We start from the raw sequence: 16356 nt of genomic DNA, 5'->3' as shown, positions 1-16356 counted from the left end.
CTCTGAAGTTTTGCTGCTCTGCTGTGCATTCCAACTGACCATTCCATAGAGCCACAAGTCCTCCTGCTCTCCTTCCTTTTGCTCCTGAGGTGACTGGTACAGACATTTTAACTATGCATTCATTTGTGTAGGAAGCAAAGATGCCAGGCCTTTCCTTTTCTTTCCTGTTGTTTTTGGGTGGGGTTTTTTTGTTTGTTTCTTTTTGGGGAGGTGGGGTATGTTTTGGTTTGGGTTTTTTGGTGGCTATGTACCATATGGGTTTAGCATTTTAGTTTAAGTTAAATCAAACCCCAAGATGGAGAATGGAAAAGCAGCAAGAGGAACAGGTTGTTTAAAAGGAATTTCTGCTGACATACAACAGCCAAAACTATCCCAGCTCCTGGATCATGAGTCACTCATAAAGAGACAAATTCCTTATGCTCCAGCTGGACAATGCTTCTGGAAAGAAAACTCAAGAGGATACATGAGGGAAACCTTGGATACGCTACTGTCTTTGCTGTGAGCACCCTTTCAGCTCAGTCTGTGCAGTGACTGTGATGTTTCACCCATCTACTGCTTCCCAACCACCTTCTCAAGTACAACTTGTCTCAAGTGGTCTAAAAGCTACCTCTGTCTCTCCTTTAAGATCTCTACACAACAAAGTATTGTGAATACTGGAGCACTTATACCTCAAAGGGACTATTCAAACGCTAAGCAGAAAACGCAAGCAACTCTCAACAATTTCAACTCCAAAGTTTGTCAAAGGGAAGATTTTGGTATATCAGTGACGGAAAAAGCACTGAAGGTGGTACGCAAGATTTCCTTGGCAGCCGTATAATCATGGCTCTAGTCTAGTCCATTGCCTCTGGCTCCTTTGGCCCGTTTTTAGTGCTTTCTACTTAGTATTTTCTCACCCTTTACATGCAGGGTGTCTGGAATGAGATGTAAGGTCTTCTGGGAAAGATAAGGACAGTAACTATAGGATGCATGAAGGAATCTGAAGAGTTAGATACCATGTAACTATTTTAAAATGGTAGAAAAACATCTTGTGGATTGTTCCAGTAATCCAAAGGAAAATGTGTTAGTTTACAATATTCTACAAAACACACTTAAATTGAAACGTACTCATATTTCACTGACCAGAATGCTATTTCAGATTAGAGCTCTTTTAACAAACGTAAAAGTAATTTCTGAAACATAATTTATATTCTCAGTCACTGCAATAAAGTGAATTCAAACTGGAAAAGAAAGGAAAGAAGAAACTGGTAAGAGCTTAAACTGACATTTGCTCAAGACAGCCCTTCAAATCCTGCTCTGGCCTTTAGTGAAAAGCACTGGTTTTTATGTTTTAATTGACATTTCACTGATGGACCTGAAGGCATAACTCTCCAAGATCTCTTATGCCTTCAGGCCAAGATTTTTTTGACCACTTTGAAATCCACAGGTCAAAATAAAATCATAACAAAAACACCTACTTGGGAGCATTCAAGTCCAGCACAGATAATTGTTGGTTTGAATTAGTAACTTCTAATAGTAACCAGAGATCTATGGATTTTTGCAACCTCACCAATCCTTTTATTAACTGTTGCATTCTAATGATGGCCTCATGTTTTAGGTACTAGGCTTGCATAGTTAAATTAAGAAAATTACACGTCTTCATCCTGACTCAGACGGAGTGACATTTAGTCCTTGTGCCTCTTTGTGGAAACACATCACAGTCATTCACAACACTTCCATACCTATATCCTCAAGTTTTCTAAATTGCTTCGGAAATACACTGCTACCGTAAACTACAACACTCCACGTCACAACTCTCTTCCAGCCTCTCATGTTTCACTGCCGTTCCTTTTCATATCTATTCCATCCTCACTGACCACTAAATGCCTGCATTTATATTTTGACTTGTCCTTTAGAATTGAAAAGCTGCAGATAAACCCACGATCTTTTCAATGAATGCACACTCACACAGTCAAAAAGTAATGCTGTAGGTAAAATACCTGTCGACTCTGCTACAGATAATGATTTAAGATTGACTTCAGTGGCATGACATTTTTTTCTCCCACTTGTATACCTGTCATTGCTATGGTCACTTTTGCTGTGGAGGGACTGGAAGGAACATCAGGGCAGCACCACAACAGCCCCAGTCCAGAAGGGGCTGAGGATGGTGCCTATGGGGTGAAATGGAGAGCCAAGCTCCTCTGCCACTATTCAATGCTTCCTTCCTACCCCTTTCCCGCTGTTGGAAAATACAGATCGGCCTTTATGTGCACAGAAATCACATGCAGGTGCCGATCATTTAAATTTGGGTTTTCATACCATCCATATTAATTTTACAATGCAGTGCACGGTTGGGATTTGCAAAGACAGTGGGCAGTCTCTGAAGAGCTGATTAGGTCTGGAAAGCTTTTATTGCAGATGATGAAAAAAAAAAATCTAGCTTGACTTTTATTCTTGGCTGCATTCAGTGTTGACAGGGGAATAGTCTATGTTATTTGTAAAATGACAACAGAAAAATTCAGGCTTGGATATTTCAAATTAGTTAGGCTCCTACTAGAACTCTCCTGATAATTAGATACATTTTAAAGCTGCAATTACTTTCTTAATAGATGTATATTTCTTTTCCCCAACTGGTTACATCGTTATATTAGTACCATGCAAGTAAGATTCTACCAGGGAAAAAAAAAACAAAACCAAAGCACTAAAAGATTGATGATAACTAAGAAAAATCTTTCCCTTAAAGCAAGCTTAGAGGAAAATACTCCTGCTGAACAAAGGATGTGTGTTTTTTTAAAAACCTCTCTGATGAATCAATGTCAAATATTTTGTGACACCACTTAATATCCAAGAGGGCTCCAAATGAATAGGTTTACCAGTAGCACAACACATCTAAACAGGTTGACTCAGTCAGAAAAAGAGACAAAGCCATTTATGCCTGGTAGTTTTCTTGATCTTCTGTTTTATTTTAAAAGTAAAAACTATCAGCCATTAGTTTGAAATAAAACACCAACTTTTAAAAATTATTTGAAAAGCTTTCCCCATAGCTGGCGAACTTTTATGGATACTGCATTCATTAAACGCCAAAGGGTACCTTCATTTTTAAGTCTTCATAAAAAGGAAAGAAATGCAACAGTTCACACTGAAGAACATTATCTTAACGTTACTGTCACTTATGCCTGTGAGAGTGGCAATAACCAGGAGCCTGTGTGCAGTGATTTTATTCACTCTCTCATGCACATGCATTGATTTCTTCTCAGAACTCGAAGCAATCCCCACACCTTTCACACAGAAAACACTCCAAAACACGTAAAAGAAATCACAAGAAAGGAATCTGGGAGATGTAAGCACTTCGGTTGGGTTTTTATTTTCCCATTCTCATACCACCTGGAGATGGCCTTTGTAACCCACTGTATTAAACAGCAGGCAAGCTTATCCACGCCTGGTTTCTACACTTACCTGTCCAAGTGACAGGGAGACAAACATTAGGAGAGGAGAGTTCAGAAGGGTTTGAGCTTTTTGAAATGAAAAAGTGAAATCACTTGGCAATAGGAAATACTGCTTCCAGTTGAGTTGCTATAAATACATGTTAACCAGTTTCTGATGTGTTTTGTTTCCTCTGTACCTCAGTGTTATCTTACTCTTTAAAATTTAGACATGCTCACTCCCAGGATTACAAAACCAAGCTCCTATTGGAATGAGCAAATCCTTCAGAGACCGCAACAACTTACTGGAAGGCAGCAGGTACTATGAAAGAAAAGCTGCACCAAAATCACATTCAAAAGTGATTCTCTAGCATCAATGAATAATTCTTTCTGTTCCATCCTCACTAACCTGTTTATGTCCAAATTTCCATGGAACAGAAATTGATGCCCTTGCCCAGTTTCACTGAGCTTTAACCTTCTTTTCTGAAGACTTCTCTTAAAGGTGAGTATGATAAACCTGCTAGGAGCAAATATGTCCTGGTATAACAGGTCTTAGGGCTGTGACTAATGCATTTAGTACAGCTGGTTGTCCCCACTCTCCCCTGGCAGATGACTCTTCTGAAGTGGCTCCCCTTGTGACAAGGGCAGTGTTTCCTTCTGAATTACATGCTGCTAACTGCTGAGGGTGAGCACTCTACACCAGAAAGGATGTTTCCTACCTCCTTGCTTCCCAGGTCAGCCCTAGGTAGAGCAACCTTCTTCAGCTGAGTAGCATCTGATGAACTCCCCAAAATGCTGAATGCAATGTGGCCCCATTTACGAGAAGGCAAGATTTGCTACCTCAGTGGTAGAGAGTGTTTTAGTCAGGAGGAAATGTTAGCAAAACGAGCTAAAACCTTCCTCTGATACACAGTGTAAAACTACCACTCACAAGCTTGCAATACCACACAGAAACTCCTCACTTTGATCTCAATTTCCGTTCTACAGCTTACGCAGGTAACATACAGAAGGTGTTCATGACATACCTCAGCAGAAGACATTCACAGAGTAGAATCAAATCATTTTCGATCATTTGACTATTTTTTTTTTTGCAGCAAATGACTGATTTGAGCAATCAAGCCTACCTTCCTCTGCAAAGTCCTTGTTTGAAACTGTGATTAGGGCAATGGTGAGCCCCCAGGAACAGTGAAGGAGCTCAGCCAAAAGCTCTGGACTTCCACAGACCACACAGGCAGTGGGAGCAAGAGTGTAGGTAGGCCACAAGAATATAAATGCTTACAAAGCCCTCTGAAGGGCATTTTAGACCTCTACAACACTTCTAGAGATATATCTTCCTTCCTTAGGTGTAATGGTTGCAGTCCAGAAAAGGATGAGGTGATGCTGGTACACATCTGGTTAACCTTCCACATCTCTGACCTTCACAGGTGCTGCAGCTTGTTACACCTCTATAGGAACTTCCCATCTTGAAGACTTCCCCACAGCTGCAGATATGCCGCAGGTTTGCCAGGAGATCCAGCCAGCCTCCTTCCTAGTTGTTAGTCTATTTTACATGGACACCGAGCTTAAGGTTTGAAGCGATCACTTAGTGAAGGAAGGCAGCCTAGGCCTCTAACATCCCACAGAAAGACCTTTCCTACCAAGAGTAATGTAAGAGGATGCAAAGGGAGGAGAGCAGGCCCTACCACTACATCACCTTTCTCCTGCTGCCCACTGGAAGCCATGAGCACACAGATGGGCCTTAGAGAGTGGAGGTGGCTGCCACAAAGTTCTCCTGGGCTGTGCATTTTTAAAGCATCTCTGAGTAAAGACACTAGAAATTCCCACCTGCCTCTACTGATCAGTCTCACTCTCACACGCGCCGCCTGTGCTGCTTCAATTAAACCAAACCTGTTGGCTGGTTTGGACTCTGCTCCATCGTGCCTGTGCTCTACGCAAGGAGCATAACACACAGCTGCGGCTCCATTCTGAGCACAGAGTGCTCAACGTCCAGCACAACATAGTGCTCCCCTTCAAACTGTCCAAGACTAGCCATCAAGGCGCATCTCTCTCCATTTCTTTTGTTTACTGCTCAAATAACACCCATGTCCTCTGCCGCCGCTTTCCTTCAATACTCTGTAGCATTAGTAACTGATGACCATGGCTATTCACTACTTGCTTGATGATACTACTGTCTTTCATATCCTTTAAACCACAGCCCAGACCTTCAGTTGTTATAAACTGTCTGAAAAGCCTTGGAGCTCTGTAACACCCCACTGATACATATCACTCATGGGTAGTTACTTACCTTCGTGCGCTAGGCCTTTCTCTGAGGGGACTGCAGGCCTGTCCTTCTAGAAACACTGCTTTAGCATTTCTGTCCTTGGGTGGCAAATAAATTCCTACGTAGCGTATTTAGCTAAACTCCAGGTGATATGTGTCAAAGCACTGCCATCAGCTTTTAATGTGCATGGCACATTCTCTCTGAACTCTTCTCCCTGAGGATTATTCTCCTTAATATGCCAAACACTAACAATTAAAAATTAAACCTGGCTGGCAGAACATCTTTGGCTTTTATTCTCCTCAGTGTATCATCTGGTCACTAATATTCATCAACCTCTGATTACAAAATTGATATTACCCTTCAGAATAGCTAACAAGTCAAAAGCATGTGCCCAGTTCTGTCAATCAAGCGCTTCACCAGGGAACAGGAATAAAAGCCAGTGGCAGAAATAAACTTTATCCCCCAAACAAGTGCACTCAGTTCAAACATTGCACATCCAATAGGGCTGGCTGGTGGGCTGCGCAGTTCCACCCGACCCTGTGATGTCTTCGACTGAAAATTCACAACGACTGAGAAATCAAGAGTGCGACAATCTCACAAAGCTGTGATTTATTTCCTCTTCAAGCCGCAGAGCTGTACCAAAGGCAGGCACAGCTTCCCTTCCTGCATATTCTTCTTGCTCGTCTACGCTGTGAAGTTGGATAAAGAGCTTTCCAGAAATCTTCCTGACAGAATGGAGCTGTATCATTGCTTTGCCAGCTTCAGGAACAATCACTGTAAATGCAGGCTCTGTCCAGAATGACGAAGGACAGGCTGGCATAAAAAATGGATGAGTTACTGTTCTGCAAAACTCATAATAATCACCTTTGCTGTCAAGAGAGTTAGGTCACTTATGAGAGTTAAAGATTTTTTCCCTCTTGGGTGTGGAGTATTAATAGAACCTTTTTGCTTACCGGAGGATCCTGATCCTCAGCTGAAACGGTAGTGATAACGGTGCCCTTGACTGCATCAGGAGCAACCATTCCCCTGTAGAGCTGCTTGCTAAATACTGGAGAGTAATCATTCATATCCTGCAAAACATAATTAAGAGTTTCGTTCTGAAGTTCAAACAATATTATAGTCACATTCACAACTGTTTTTTTTCAAGCCCTACCCTATCACTCCTTCCTCTTTCGGAAGCCTATTAGCCATTCACAGTCTCACTCGCTCTCGCTTCCGTTACCGCTGCACAAAGCAAGCACGCAAGGGGAAGGTGACAAAGTTTAAAAACCAGAAAGGGTAATATTCACGTGAGATGGATCAACAGAAGGGAATCCTGCAGAAGCACATCAAGTCTCACAAGTAAACAGCAGAGATTTCTGTGACACCTGCTTCTCAAGCAGTGGGCCATAACGTGGCTCGGCTCATTTTCTAAAATGAATGAGTTGCTGATGCTTGACAGCGTCTGTTACCACTAATATGCAATAAATTAATGGAAAATACGATGTCAGATGAGTATCAACACCTCATGACAGCCTAAGACGGTGTTCTTGGGACCGCTGCGTACCTTGTCAAAATGAAGCTTCAAAGGCTTGAGTTAAGGCCAATTTCACTGACATAGCAGCATGCACACGCACATATGCACGCTTTCACACCTATGTATGCACGTGTGCAGTCATGGGCACCTCCTTGTGTGAAAGGTTTCATCTCACCCAAGCCCCAGGTTGTGTGAGCTGGCACCGAGGTAGCTGTAGCAGCCAGAGGCATGTGGCTCTCCCACATGCTGCCCCATGCATCAGGAGCCCCACACATTCTGACACCCAACCAGCATGACAGGTTATTAAGAAGGCATCCCTTCTGGCTGTCATTGTCAGAAAGTAAGTTTTGGTCAAAATTCTCTCACAGAGAGTGCCGGAGAATTTATCTGTGTGGTCCTTGAAAATAATTAAACATACATCTCTGAATCACAGACATTTATCCTACTAACAAAACCATTTCCCAGCGTTTTTCTGTAGACCCACCTCCCTAAGCTGAGTTCTCCTGGGAACAGATTCATTCATTTTTGCATACTACTATTTCCGTTGTGTTGCACATCTGGATAACGCAGATTACGTTTTCTGGGTTCCCTTGCAGAACAAGCAAGTACCACATGCTTTCAGCGCACAAAAGTGGCTTTACTGATCCCCTAATGAAGAACAGCCTGGCTTCCCCTTCAAGCAGGAAATGTGCCTGAGCTCGGGGGACGGGGGGGGGGACGGGGGGGGGCGGGGGCGGAACGGGAAGCCAGGTGCCTTGATCTCCTGGGTGACCCACACAAACACAGCTACTCAGAGTTTACACAATGATGCCTCTACCTGTTCTCACAGCTCTTGGTGCACTGGCAAGCACACTGTGCCACACCATCATTTAAAACATTCACACATACCTCATCAGAGAAAAAGGATTAACACAAACCTCAGGATAAACATAACTAAATGACCATTACAAGCCCACATAGTAAATGCCTGAATAATTAACACATTGCCTTCTGCTGAAAGGTCTGTGATCCCAGTTTTCAAGACACTGGGAACACTCCTTCTTTGATTTTCAAAGGGACAATTGGATCATCAAGAAGTGACTGCTAGGCAATTCAAACTAGGAGAGCATTCAAATGAAAACATCTTGGAAAAACATTCAAATTCAAACATATTAGCGTTTGTGCACAGAATTACAGGCAATGAATCTTATAATTTCAATTTCTTGACCTGTTTGCAAGAAAATAATTTACTGAGAATTTAATACCCAGGATGATTTTGCATAAACAATCTTATTTCTTACAACTCTTCAAAGCAACATCAAGATTGCAAAATAAACTATCCTGTGTTCTGTTTGGGTCCCAGAAACTCAACTCCAGAATAATATACCGCTGTAGCAAAGAAGCCTGCATCAGACAGCAACCTCATTGCCAGGTTCCATTCACAGCATTCCCACCTCAAAGACAAGATGGAGAATTACTTTATTTGAAGCAGGCACAAAGTGGCTCTGAGTACTGAAATCCCAGGCAGTCAGGGATGGAATATTAAAAGTCATCTCCAGTACAACAGGAAAAATGGGATACAGGACTACAGGGACAGGTCTTACAAATGTGTAAATCAGGGTGTTTGGAGCTGCTTTGGGTTGTAGACTGTGGACGTTTTCTAGCAGGATACACAGCCTTTACAAAGTGCACAGACACAGAAGACACCTTCTGCCCTTCCATATGAAGTCTCCATCCAGGCCATTGACCCAATACTATGTTTTCAAGAATATTTTTTTGGGGGCAGTTTTTACTTCCTATGATCTGGATGCTTAAGGATCACCCCATGAAGCAGTTGAAGTTTCTGGAATAACTCAGCCTTTCAGCTGTAGTTATGAATTCACTTTGAATCCATCCCTCTCTGTGCACCTGCAAATCCACTGCCACATCTGGGCTTTTGTCTTTGATGCACCTGCAAGGGATCACACTCTGCTTTTTGCTAACAGGAGAATTCCTCCATGATGCTTGTTACCTTTTGCATGCCTTTATGTGACCTCAGCACCTGAGAATCTGTGACTTAAGGTACTGGAAAGTGTAATCCTGTTTAAAGATGACACACTGTCATCTTACTTAAAGCACCTATTTCTCAAGATACATGGATCAGTACAAATATAAAGGAATACAGAGGAATACAAAGCAAAGCTTAAAGCAGGACAGAAAGCTTTCTGCTTCTCCAACTTATCTTTCCTCTAAGACAAGATCTAGACACAACTGGGCCTCATAAACCTTAGCCAAGCTGACCCAATAGGCACCAAAACACTTCATCATAACCAGACAGTACAGCTCCACGTGCTTTTCCTCCTGCCTCATCTCTTCCTGAATCCTAAAGCAGCCACTCATTTTTTATAGCAGAGTTCAAGCTTAAATGTTTCCACTTTTATTGAAAGAAAAGCTGCCCGCAAGAATCACTGCCAGTCGTTTCATTCTGCTGCTGCAGTAAGGGCACTTTGGGAGAGCAAGACTGACCATCACAGCCAGGTCACCCAGTCTTATCACAAATATCTACGATGAATAACTGCCAGAAGCAGACTGGGGATTTTTGCATGCAGGTTTACGTGCAAAACATATGCAGATGACATGGAAATGAAATATTTTTGTTATAATAGTTGCTTTATTCTCATGTAAGCCTTGGTTCAGAGGCAGAAGGAAGAAACAACTCTTCCCAGTACAGTAACTAGAGACGTTTTTAGAGACATGTTGGAGAAATTAATATATTATCATTTTCAACTGATATTGTTTCTCTTTACGTATTACGGGCACTTAGATGTACCACAAAGGTCTGGCAAGAAGCCCTACCTCCAAGGACGGACTACAGATTTGGTCCCTTGGTTTGTGTATTCTTTTATCACAATTTTTATTATTCTCTTTCTTCTCTCTCCTATTAAGCTTTCTTTATTTTGACCCACAAGTTTTACCTTTTCCTTTTTGATTCTCTCCCCCATCCCACTGTGAGTTTTGGGAGGCTGTGTGGTTGCTTTAGCTGCCCGCAGGCTTAAGCCAGTACAGATAGCAACCATCCACAAAGTGGTAGTAAGATGTAATGCAATCACCTTTTCCACCTGGGGCATGATCCTATGTCTGCTCCTGGCCAAACTGTGGCACTCTACAACGGTTCAGCGTTCAGCCACACAAATCCAGGAAGCTATTAACCATCAGACACACACCAAAATATATAAACGGCAAATATAGGTAACGTATTCTCTACATATCTCCCTTTAAAGCACTTGGGCTGTGTATTTTGACAGCAAGGTAATAGCAGCCACGTAGTTATAGATAAATACAAACCAGCCTTTGTGTCATTGCTTATCTGGCTGCAGATTTATTCTATTTTTATACATCTTTGACTACAAAACAGAGTGAAAGTTGAAGCATAAAACCCCCAAAGCTTTCTCCCTATCATAGATGCTCTTTATCTATCCCTTTGCGTAGTTTATTTTACACTGTTCCCACTGGGCAGCACATAAAAGCAAAACAGGAACGTCTTTCTTATGCACAAAGATGAAGAATCTAGCACTGGGGAAGCAAAACATGGGAGGGGTGCTCAAATACTATTGCTCTTGAGAGTCCACCTTAGAACCTTCAAAAGCAAATGAAGATTTCTTGATACCAACTCATTTTCTAGCGCAGACATCACCTTTAACATGCAAACGATCCCACTTCCTGACCCACCTCCTCACCCCTTACCCAAGGCACATCTCATTCACAAGATTTACCTGGTTGTTACGTACTGAAAGCTTTCTAGGAAACAAACACTGACCTGTCTGCAAAAATTATGAAAATGCTGAACAAAAATGTCAGTGAACTACGATAGTCCTCTTAGGAATGCCAATGAAGTGAAACAAAGCAAGTGGGAGGAAAGGCATTAAAGAGCAAATCAATATGTAATTTAAAAATCATTAAGAAAGTCACTAGCTGTAATGCACTAATACAAACTAGGTGGTCCGAGACAGGTGGGGACTGCCAACAGGGGTGGGCAATGCACACTACAGCAGAAGGAGAATACCTGCAGTACAACATTCCCGGCATAAAATTAACTTGCAAATTTAAATGTGCTTCAGAGATATCAGTATGCTTTTTATTTATGATGGCACGGAGAGACTTCAACACTTGCATTCCACGAAGTCAGGAATACAAGCACGTAACATCTAAGTGAAATAATCCCTCCTTCCTCCTCACTCACTGATCTGGGAAACACACACCCTGGATTCTTTGCACCACAGCTGCCCCATGCCTTGACCTGAAGCACATACAGTGCAGGCTCAGCTGCTTCATCAGCTTCAGGATCCTGGAGCCACCAGGATCTCCATAAGCTGGAGCAGCCCCGGCATTCCTGACAGCAAAGTGGATCCTGCACATCCACTTCCCAGCAGACCGAGAAGCATGGACAAAAATAAAATCCCAAGCTTCAAACACATAACACAGGCAGCATGGCCTGGGAAGGTCAACCATGACAGTTACAGGGCATTTGGAAAATCCCGCCTGAAGGAAGGAGCCGGATACTCCAGGATTCCCGCTCCTTCCTGCTACCTGCTGAGAACAAGGCAGCTGAGATGAGGTCAGGATACATCCCCTTCTCCCTCCAGCAAGCTACAGCTGCAGCTCTTGGCTGTTGCCACCTATCTGTTAATACAATGCACTATAACAGTAAATGACAGACTTGTGCCATTTGAATATTACCACTAACCTAAAGACTTTCTGAGGTATAAAGTCTTTTTGAAAATGTGTTTCAGCAGAACTCCTGTGTTGTAAAAGGAAAATCAAGAGTAAAGACTTAAGTTAACTTTTTGTCAGTAGTCTCCTCACAAACAGAAGCAACTCCAGATGAAAATCTAATATATTTGAGATATATATATAGACATGTATATGCATAATTTATGTATACATACCTGTATCCGTTTTGGGCCGATAATTTGTGCAAATGCCCTTTCGTCCTACATAGGGAACCCTGTCAGGGCACAGCAGAAAGTGCTGCCTTTAGCCTGCACTGCACTAGAGGGCAGCCCTACCAAACAGGAGGGAAGCCTCTCCCAGCACCCGTAATAATCAACATTGTTTATTTACCTTCCCCTAGCTTCCTTCTTACCAACACAGGTATATGGTTTTTCTACATCTAGGCATCAAGGTTTTGCGGTTCTCTGCAGCTTATAAAGTCAATCTTATTTTTTTAATTCCTGTTTTTTGCAGATTGTGACTTAACCATAAACAAATTCTGATTATTTATTAAAATAGCTATAATTCCACGACAGCAAAATCTAATTATTCATCTGAACAGCTCCAGAAGGACAAATTCCTGCCAAAGAACAGCAAAATCACAGATCCTGCTATCTGGACCACTACCACAATCACAGTGCTGAAATGACTTTTACCACTTTCCACAGAGCCTGGGTGTGGAGGTGCCTACCTGGGGAGTCTGGGTTCCAAAAGCAATTTTGCACAAAGCTTTTCTTTCCTCTTGCCTCACCTGCCTAGGAAAAAGCTTCTTACCATAAAGATTCTAAGAGTCTGAGAAAATGTTTTACTCTCCTATTTCTGTTGAAAAAAAAAATCAGTTTGTCACCTACTTAGGTATTACATGTTCTTGGTTTGTAAATACTCACATAAAGGTTTAAGTACGTCCATGTGGTTTTCCTACCACTTCAGGACCTTACTCTTTGATTACATCTGCTGATACCAAGGTTTCTAGTCAACTATATTTAAGTGCAAATCAACATTCCCTTGCTGGAAAAAAAAAAAAAAGTGTGATTGAACAGCGTCTGAGCTAATAAATGCATATTAGTCACTTACAACTCCTTCAGCAGTCTGCTGGCTTTTATCACAAGTGTAATAAATAAGAAAAAACCTCCTTCCACTAATGTAAAATGTACATAACAATCCCACAAAGGGAGGAAGTAAAAAGGTTTATTTCAAAGCAATGTCACACATCGAAATCTTCAAACCTTCCCCATCTTTTTCCACGACTACAGATATGTATCTGTAATTTTCTGCTGTTATTTTGTTTTGAACATCGGCCACTTAAGTCTATGTGCACATTACCAGAGGTGGTACCTTCCCATCTGAGCTGCCTCCATGTGTTCAATAATGCCCTGCTGTCTGGGGACCTCCAAGGGCATGTTTAATATTCCTCTGCTACAGCCGTAAAACTCCCTCCCACCGCAACAAAAGGTGCGTCTGGGTATCATTGTTCTTGAAAATTGTTATTCCTTTTGTGCATTCCTTAACCACAGAAAGATGTCACTCCACACCTTATTTAAAAAATAATAATCCAAGATATTCCATGACCAAATAAGCAGAATGAAAAAGTCCTGAAGGCCACAAAACATCATGGCATCTAAGGTATCCCCTTGCCTGACCTCACCTGGACCCCACATGACCCCACTCCTGGATCCAGGACCCCATTTCAGCCCAGTCAGTGCCCTCAGTCCAACTCCAGTGATGCCACAGGACACTGGACTCCAGAGTTGCGTCTGGCCCCCTCCCCTTCTACTCCAGGCTGGAGTCCCTGGACAGACCCAAGGCAGGTTCATGTCATCACCACATCTGGGGCTGTGGATGGAGCCCACTGGTCGGTCTGTCCAGCTCTGTCCTTCAGGGACTGCACCTAGCTGGGAGGCCACTGTCCACTCTGGGTCACCTCCGGCTCCCAGCTCATCCCTGCACGTGGAACAGCCTCGCTCACATTTAGATCTCATAACAATGTCTGATTTCTTCATCTGGTACCTACCAGTTCATGAGGAAAACTGCAGAGTAGGAAGTGAAGCTTTTTGTAACACACACCCAAGGACGCAGAGATCTTTGGCCTTTGCCACTAGACCTTAACTCTCCCTTGAACAAAATGTTTTGTGGGCCCAAGTTAGCAACTGCTATCATTTTGATGCAGCTGTGCTTTGTGATGAGTTCCTGAAGCTCAGCTTAGCCATAAAAGGAAGTGCAAAGTATAGGTCATCCCTCGGCAGAAACTCCTTCACAGTGGTGTTCACTGATATTCAACGAGGGTGAGATCTTTGGTACTGTCACACTTTAGCTACAGCATCTGTACGTGCCATGCTGTGCAACCATCCCTCTGGTCCTTGTTATCTGGTAGCAGCCATCTAGTGCCCTCAATTCTTTCTGCAATTTCTTGATTTCTGCAAATCCTCATTTGATTACATTTCTATTATTAAACCTAACAAGTCTCCACTGCTTTTCAACCGGATGGCAATCAACCTTATTCAGAGCAGTACAAATGTACAAATTTAATATTAAATATTGAAATGCAAAATTCATATGCTTTCATGTTGGAGTGATCTTAAATCACACGAGTGTCTAAGTTTTAAAGCTCTTCTGAAACAAGCTCTTTGGATTTGGAGTTGGAGACTCCGTACTGAAACAACTCAAAGTTTGAGCTGGGACTTCAGGAAACCATTCCTTCATAGGGGAGTTCAGTTTTCTGAAATAAAACCAGACCATTATTCAACTGTAATCCCTTTACTAGCAGACTACCTCCCCTCTTCCCTTAAATGTCTACCATGCCATGTATACAGCTACAGCAAAACCCAACCAGAAATCTGAGCTGAGACATACATGTACACTCATGCTCATCTATACATAGACATGTACCCTGTCTATCTAGTCTTTCACTAAGCAAACATTTTTATGCAAGTTGAGAGGCTACTACATCGTTCTCCAGGCCTTAATAACCACTATCAATCCCCTGAAGGACTACTGTAGGCGGTTAATATACTCTCTAGGTCTGGGACAATAACCAGACCTTACAAAGACTGGTATTATTAACTTGAATGCGTGATTTGTTGTAATTTACTCAGATAGTTCTGTGGAGATGTTCCTAGCAACAGAATATTACACATCCGGGGACATGCAGCTTTTCAAATGACTTGCAAAGGGATTAGAAATGAGTAACTGTACAATGGCTTAAAATCATTGAGGTAAAATAACTCTTTTTAAGACATTTTCAATTTTGTTTCCTGTGTAATTCATGCTTTCACTTCATCACTCAGTTTCTGTAATTTAGATGAAGAAGGTGAGCACAGAACAATTTATACTTCCTAATGTATATGATAAAAGTAATGGGAAAAATTTCTACTTAGCACTTATCTCACTGATTCTTAGTTTTAAAATTATTTTACTATTGCAATAAAAATTAATTTCATTATCAATAATCACACATGCAATGGAAGACCTACTGTGATGATTTCCAGTACAAATTAAACACATGAAAGAGTGCCTTCAAAGTTTTAACTTGTGGAAAATGTGGCTTTCGGATGGGGGGGAGTGAGATGGGGGGAGGATCTCATTGCATGGCATTAACATAAAATACCCAATTTCACCAGATACTGGAGTATCAAGAACTTGAATTCCCTTCCCACTCTTTATGTAAGCTCTTGGCCTCTCACAACAAATACGTACCACCCTTAAAGGTATTCTCCTTTAAGGTTCATGTGTCTCACCAGGACATTAATTGCCCAAGACATGTACCTAAGTTTGCAAAGAAAGTTTAGTTTGATCCTACACATTTATTTGCCAAGGTATCAAATCTTAGAGTTACCTCAAGTCCACTGAAATAATGAACTACTTGAAAACTACTCCTAGCTGTGCCACAAGTATCCGAAGTATCTTTTAGATTTATGTATCAACCACGGCCACTGATTTAGGAGGACTGAGCTTAGAGAATCAAGTGATGCTGAGTAACTGTGAGCAAGTTGGAAATCTTTGTGATGATGCTGACGGGATAATATGACAAACTGTATGAAGTGGCACTTTGAATTTTCTCTTTAATTGGGTGCCGTGCTTCTTTACACAAGGTTCCCCTTGTTTGAAGCCGTACAAAACAGACACTTGCTAACACGGCTTCTCTTTAGTACTTAGTGCTTGGCAAGCCCTAAAGTAGCTCATAATATAAATTAAGGGATAATAATCATGGTGGAATATATGAGGTAATAAATGACTAACAGATGATTGAACAGATTAAGTTGAGATTGAAAAAAAAGCTGTTTACTGGCACTGTAGTCCAACACCATGCCATTACTCCATTAATGCCAAGAGATAAAGCAGCAGTTCCACTTTGGAGGCAATACAGCACATTATTTTAACCTCCCTGTAAGTTACGTGCGGTTGCTGTGCTGGCTGGACTGCCCTGTTATTCTTTAAGTGTTCAGTACATGTCTGAA

The 16356-nt window shown here is 41.9% G+C and overlaps 1 protein-coding gene across 5 annotated transcripts in view; it reads right to left on the bottom strand.

The window, feature by feature from the left end:
- PCDH15 (protocadherin related 15) overlaps positions 1 to 16356 on the bottom strand; it is a gene marked incomplete at both ends in the record, with an annotated part of 350568 nt that overhangs the window by 89652 nt on the left and 244560 nt on the right. For all 5 annotated transcript variants that reach the window (XM_084265723.1, XM_084265721.1, XM_084265724.1 and 2 more), the window contains one exon: positions 6612 to 6728. In XM_084265723.1, coding sequence (XP_084121849.1) covers positions 6612 to 6728 — 117 coding nt within the window. The remainder of the gene's footprint in view (positions 1 to 6611; positions 6729 to 16356) is intronic.

This window comes from Gallinula chloropus (assembly GCF_964237585.1).
Source record: "Gallinula chloropus genome assembly, chromosome: 5".
NCBI classification, from domain to species: domain Eukaryota; kingdom Metazoa; phylum Chordata; class Aves; order Gruiformes; family Rallidae; genus Gallinula; species Gallinula chloropus.
The sequence above is the reverse complement of the archived record's forward strand: the minus strand, read 5'-3'. Positions and strand labels throughout refer to the sequence as shown.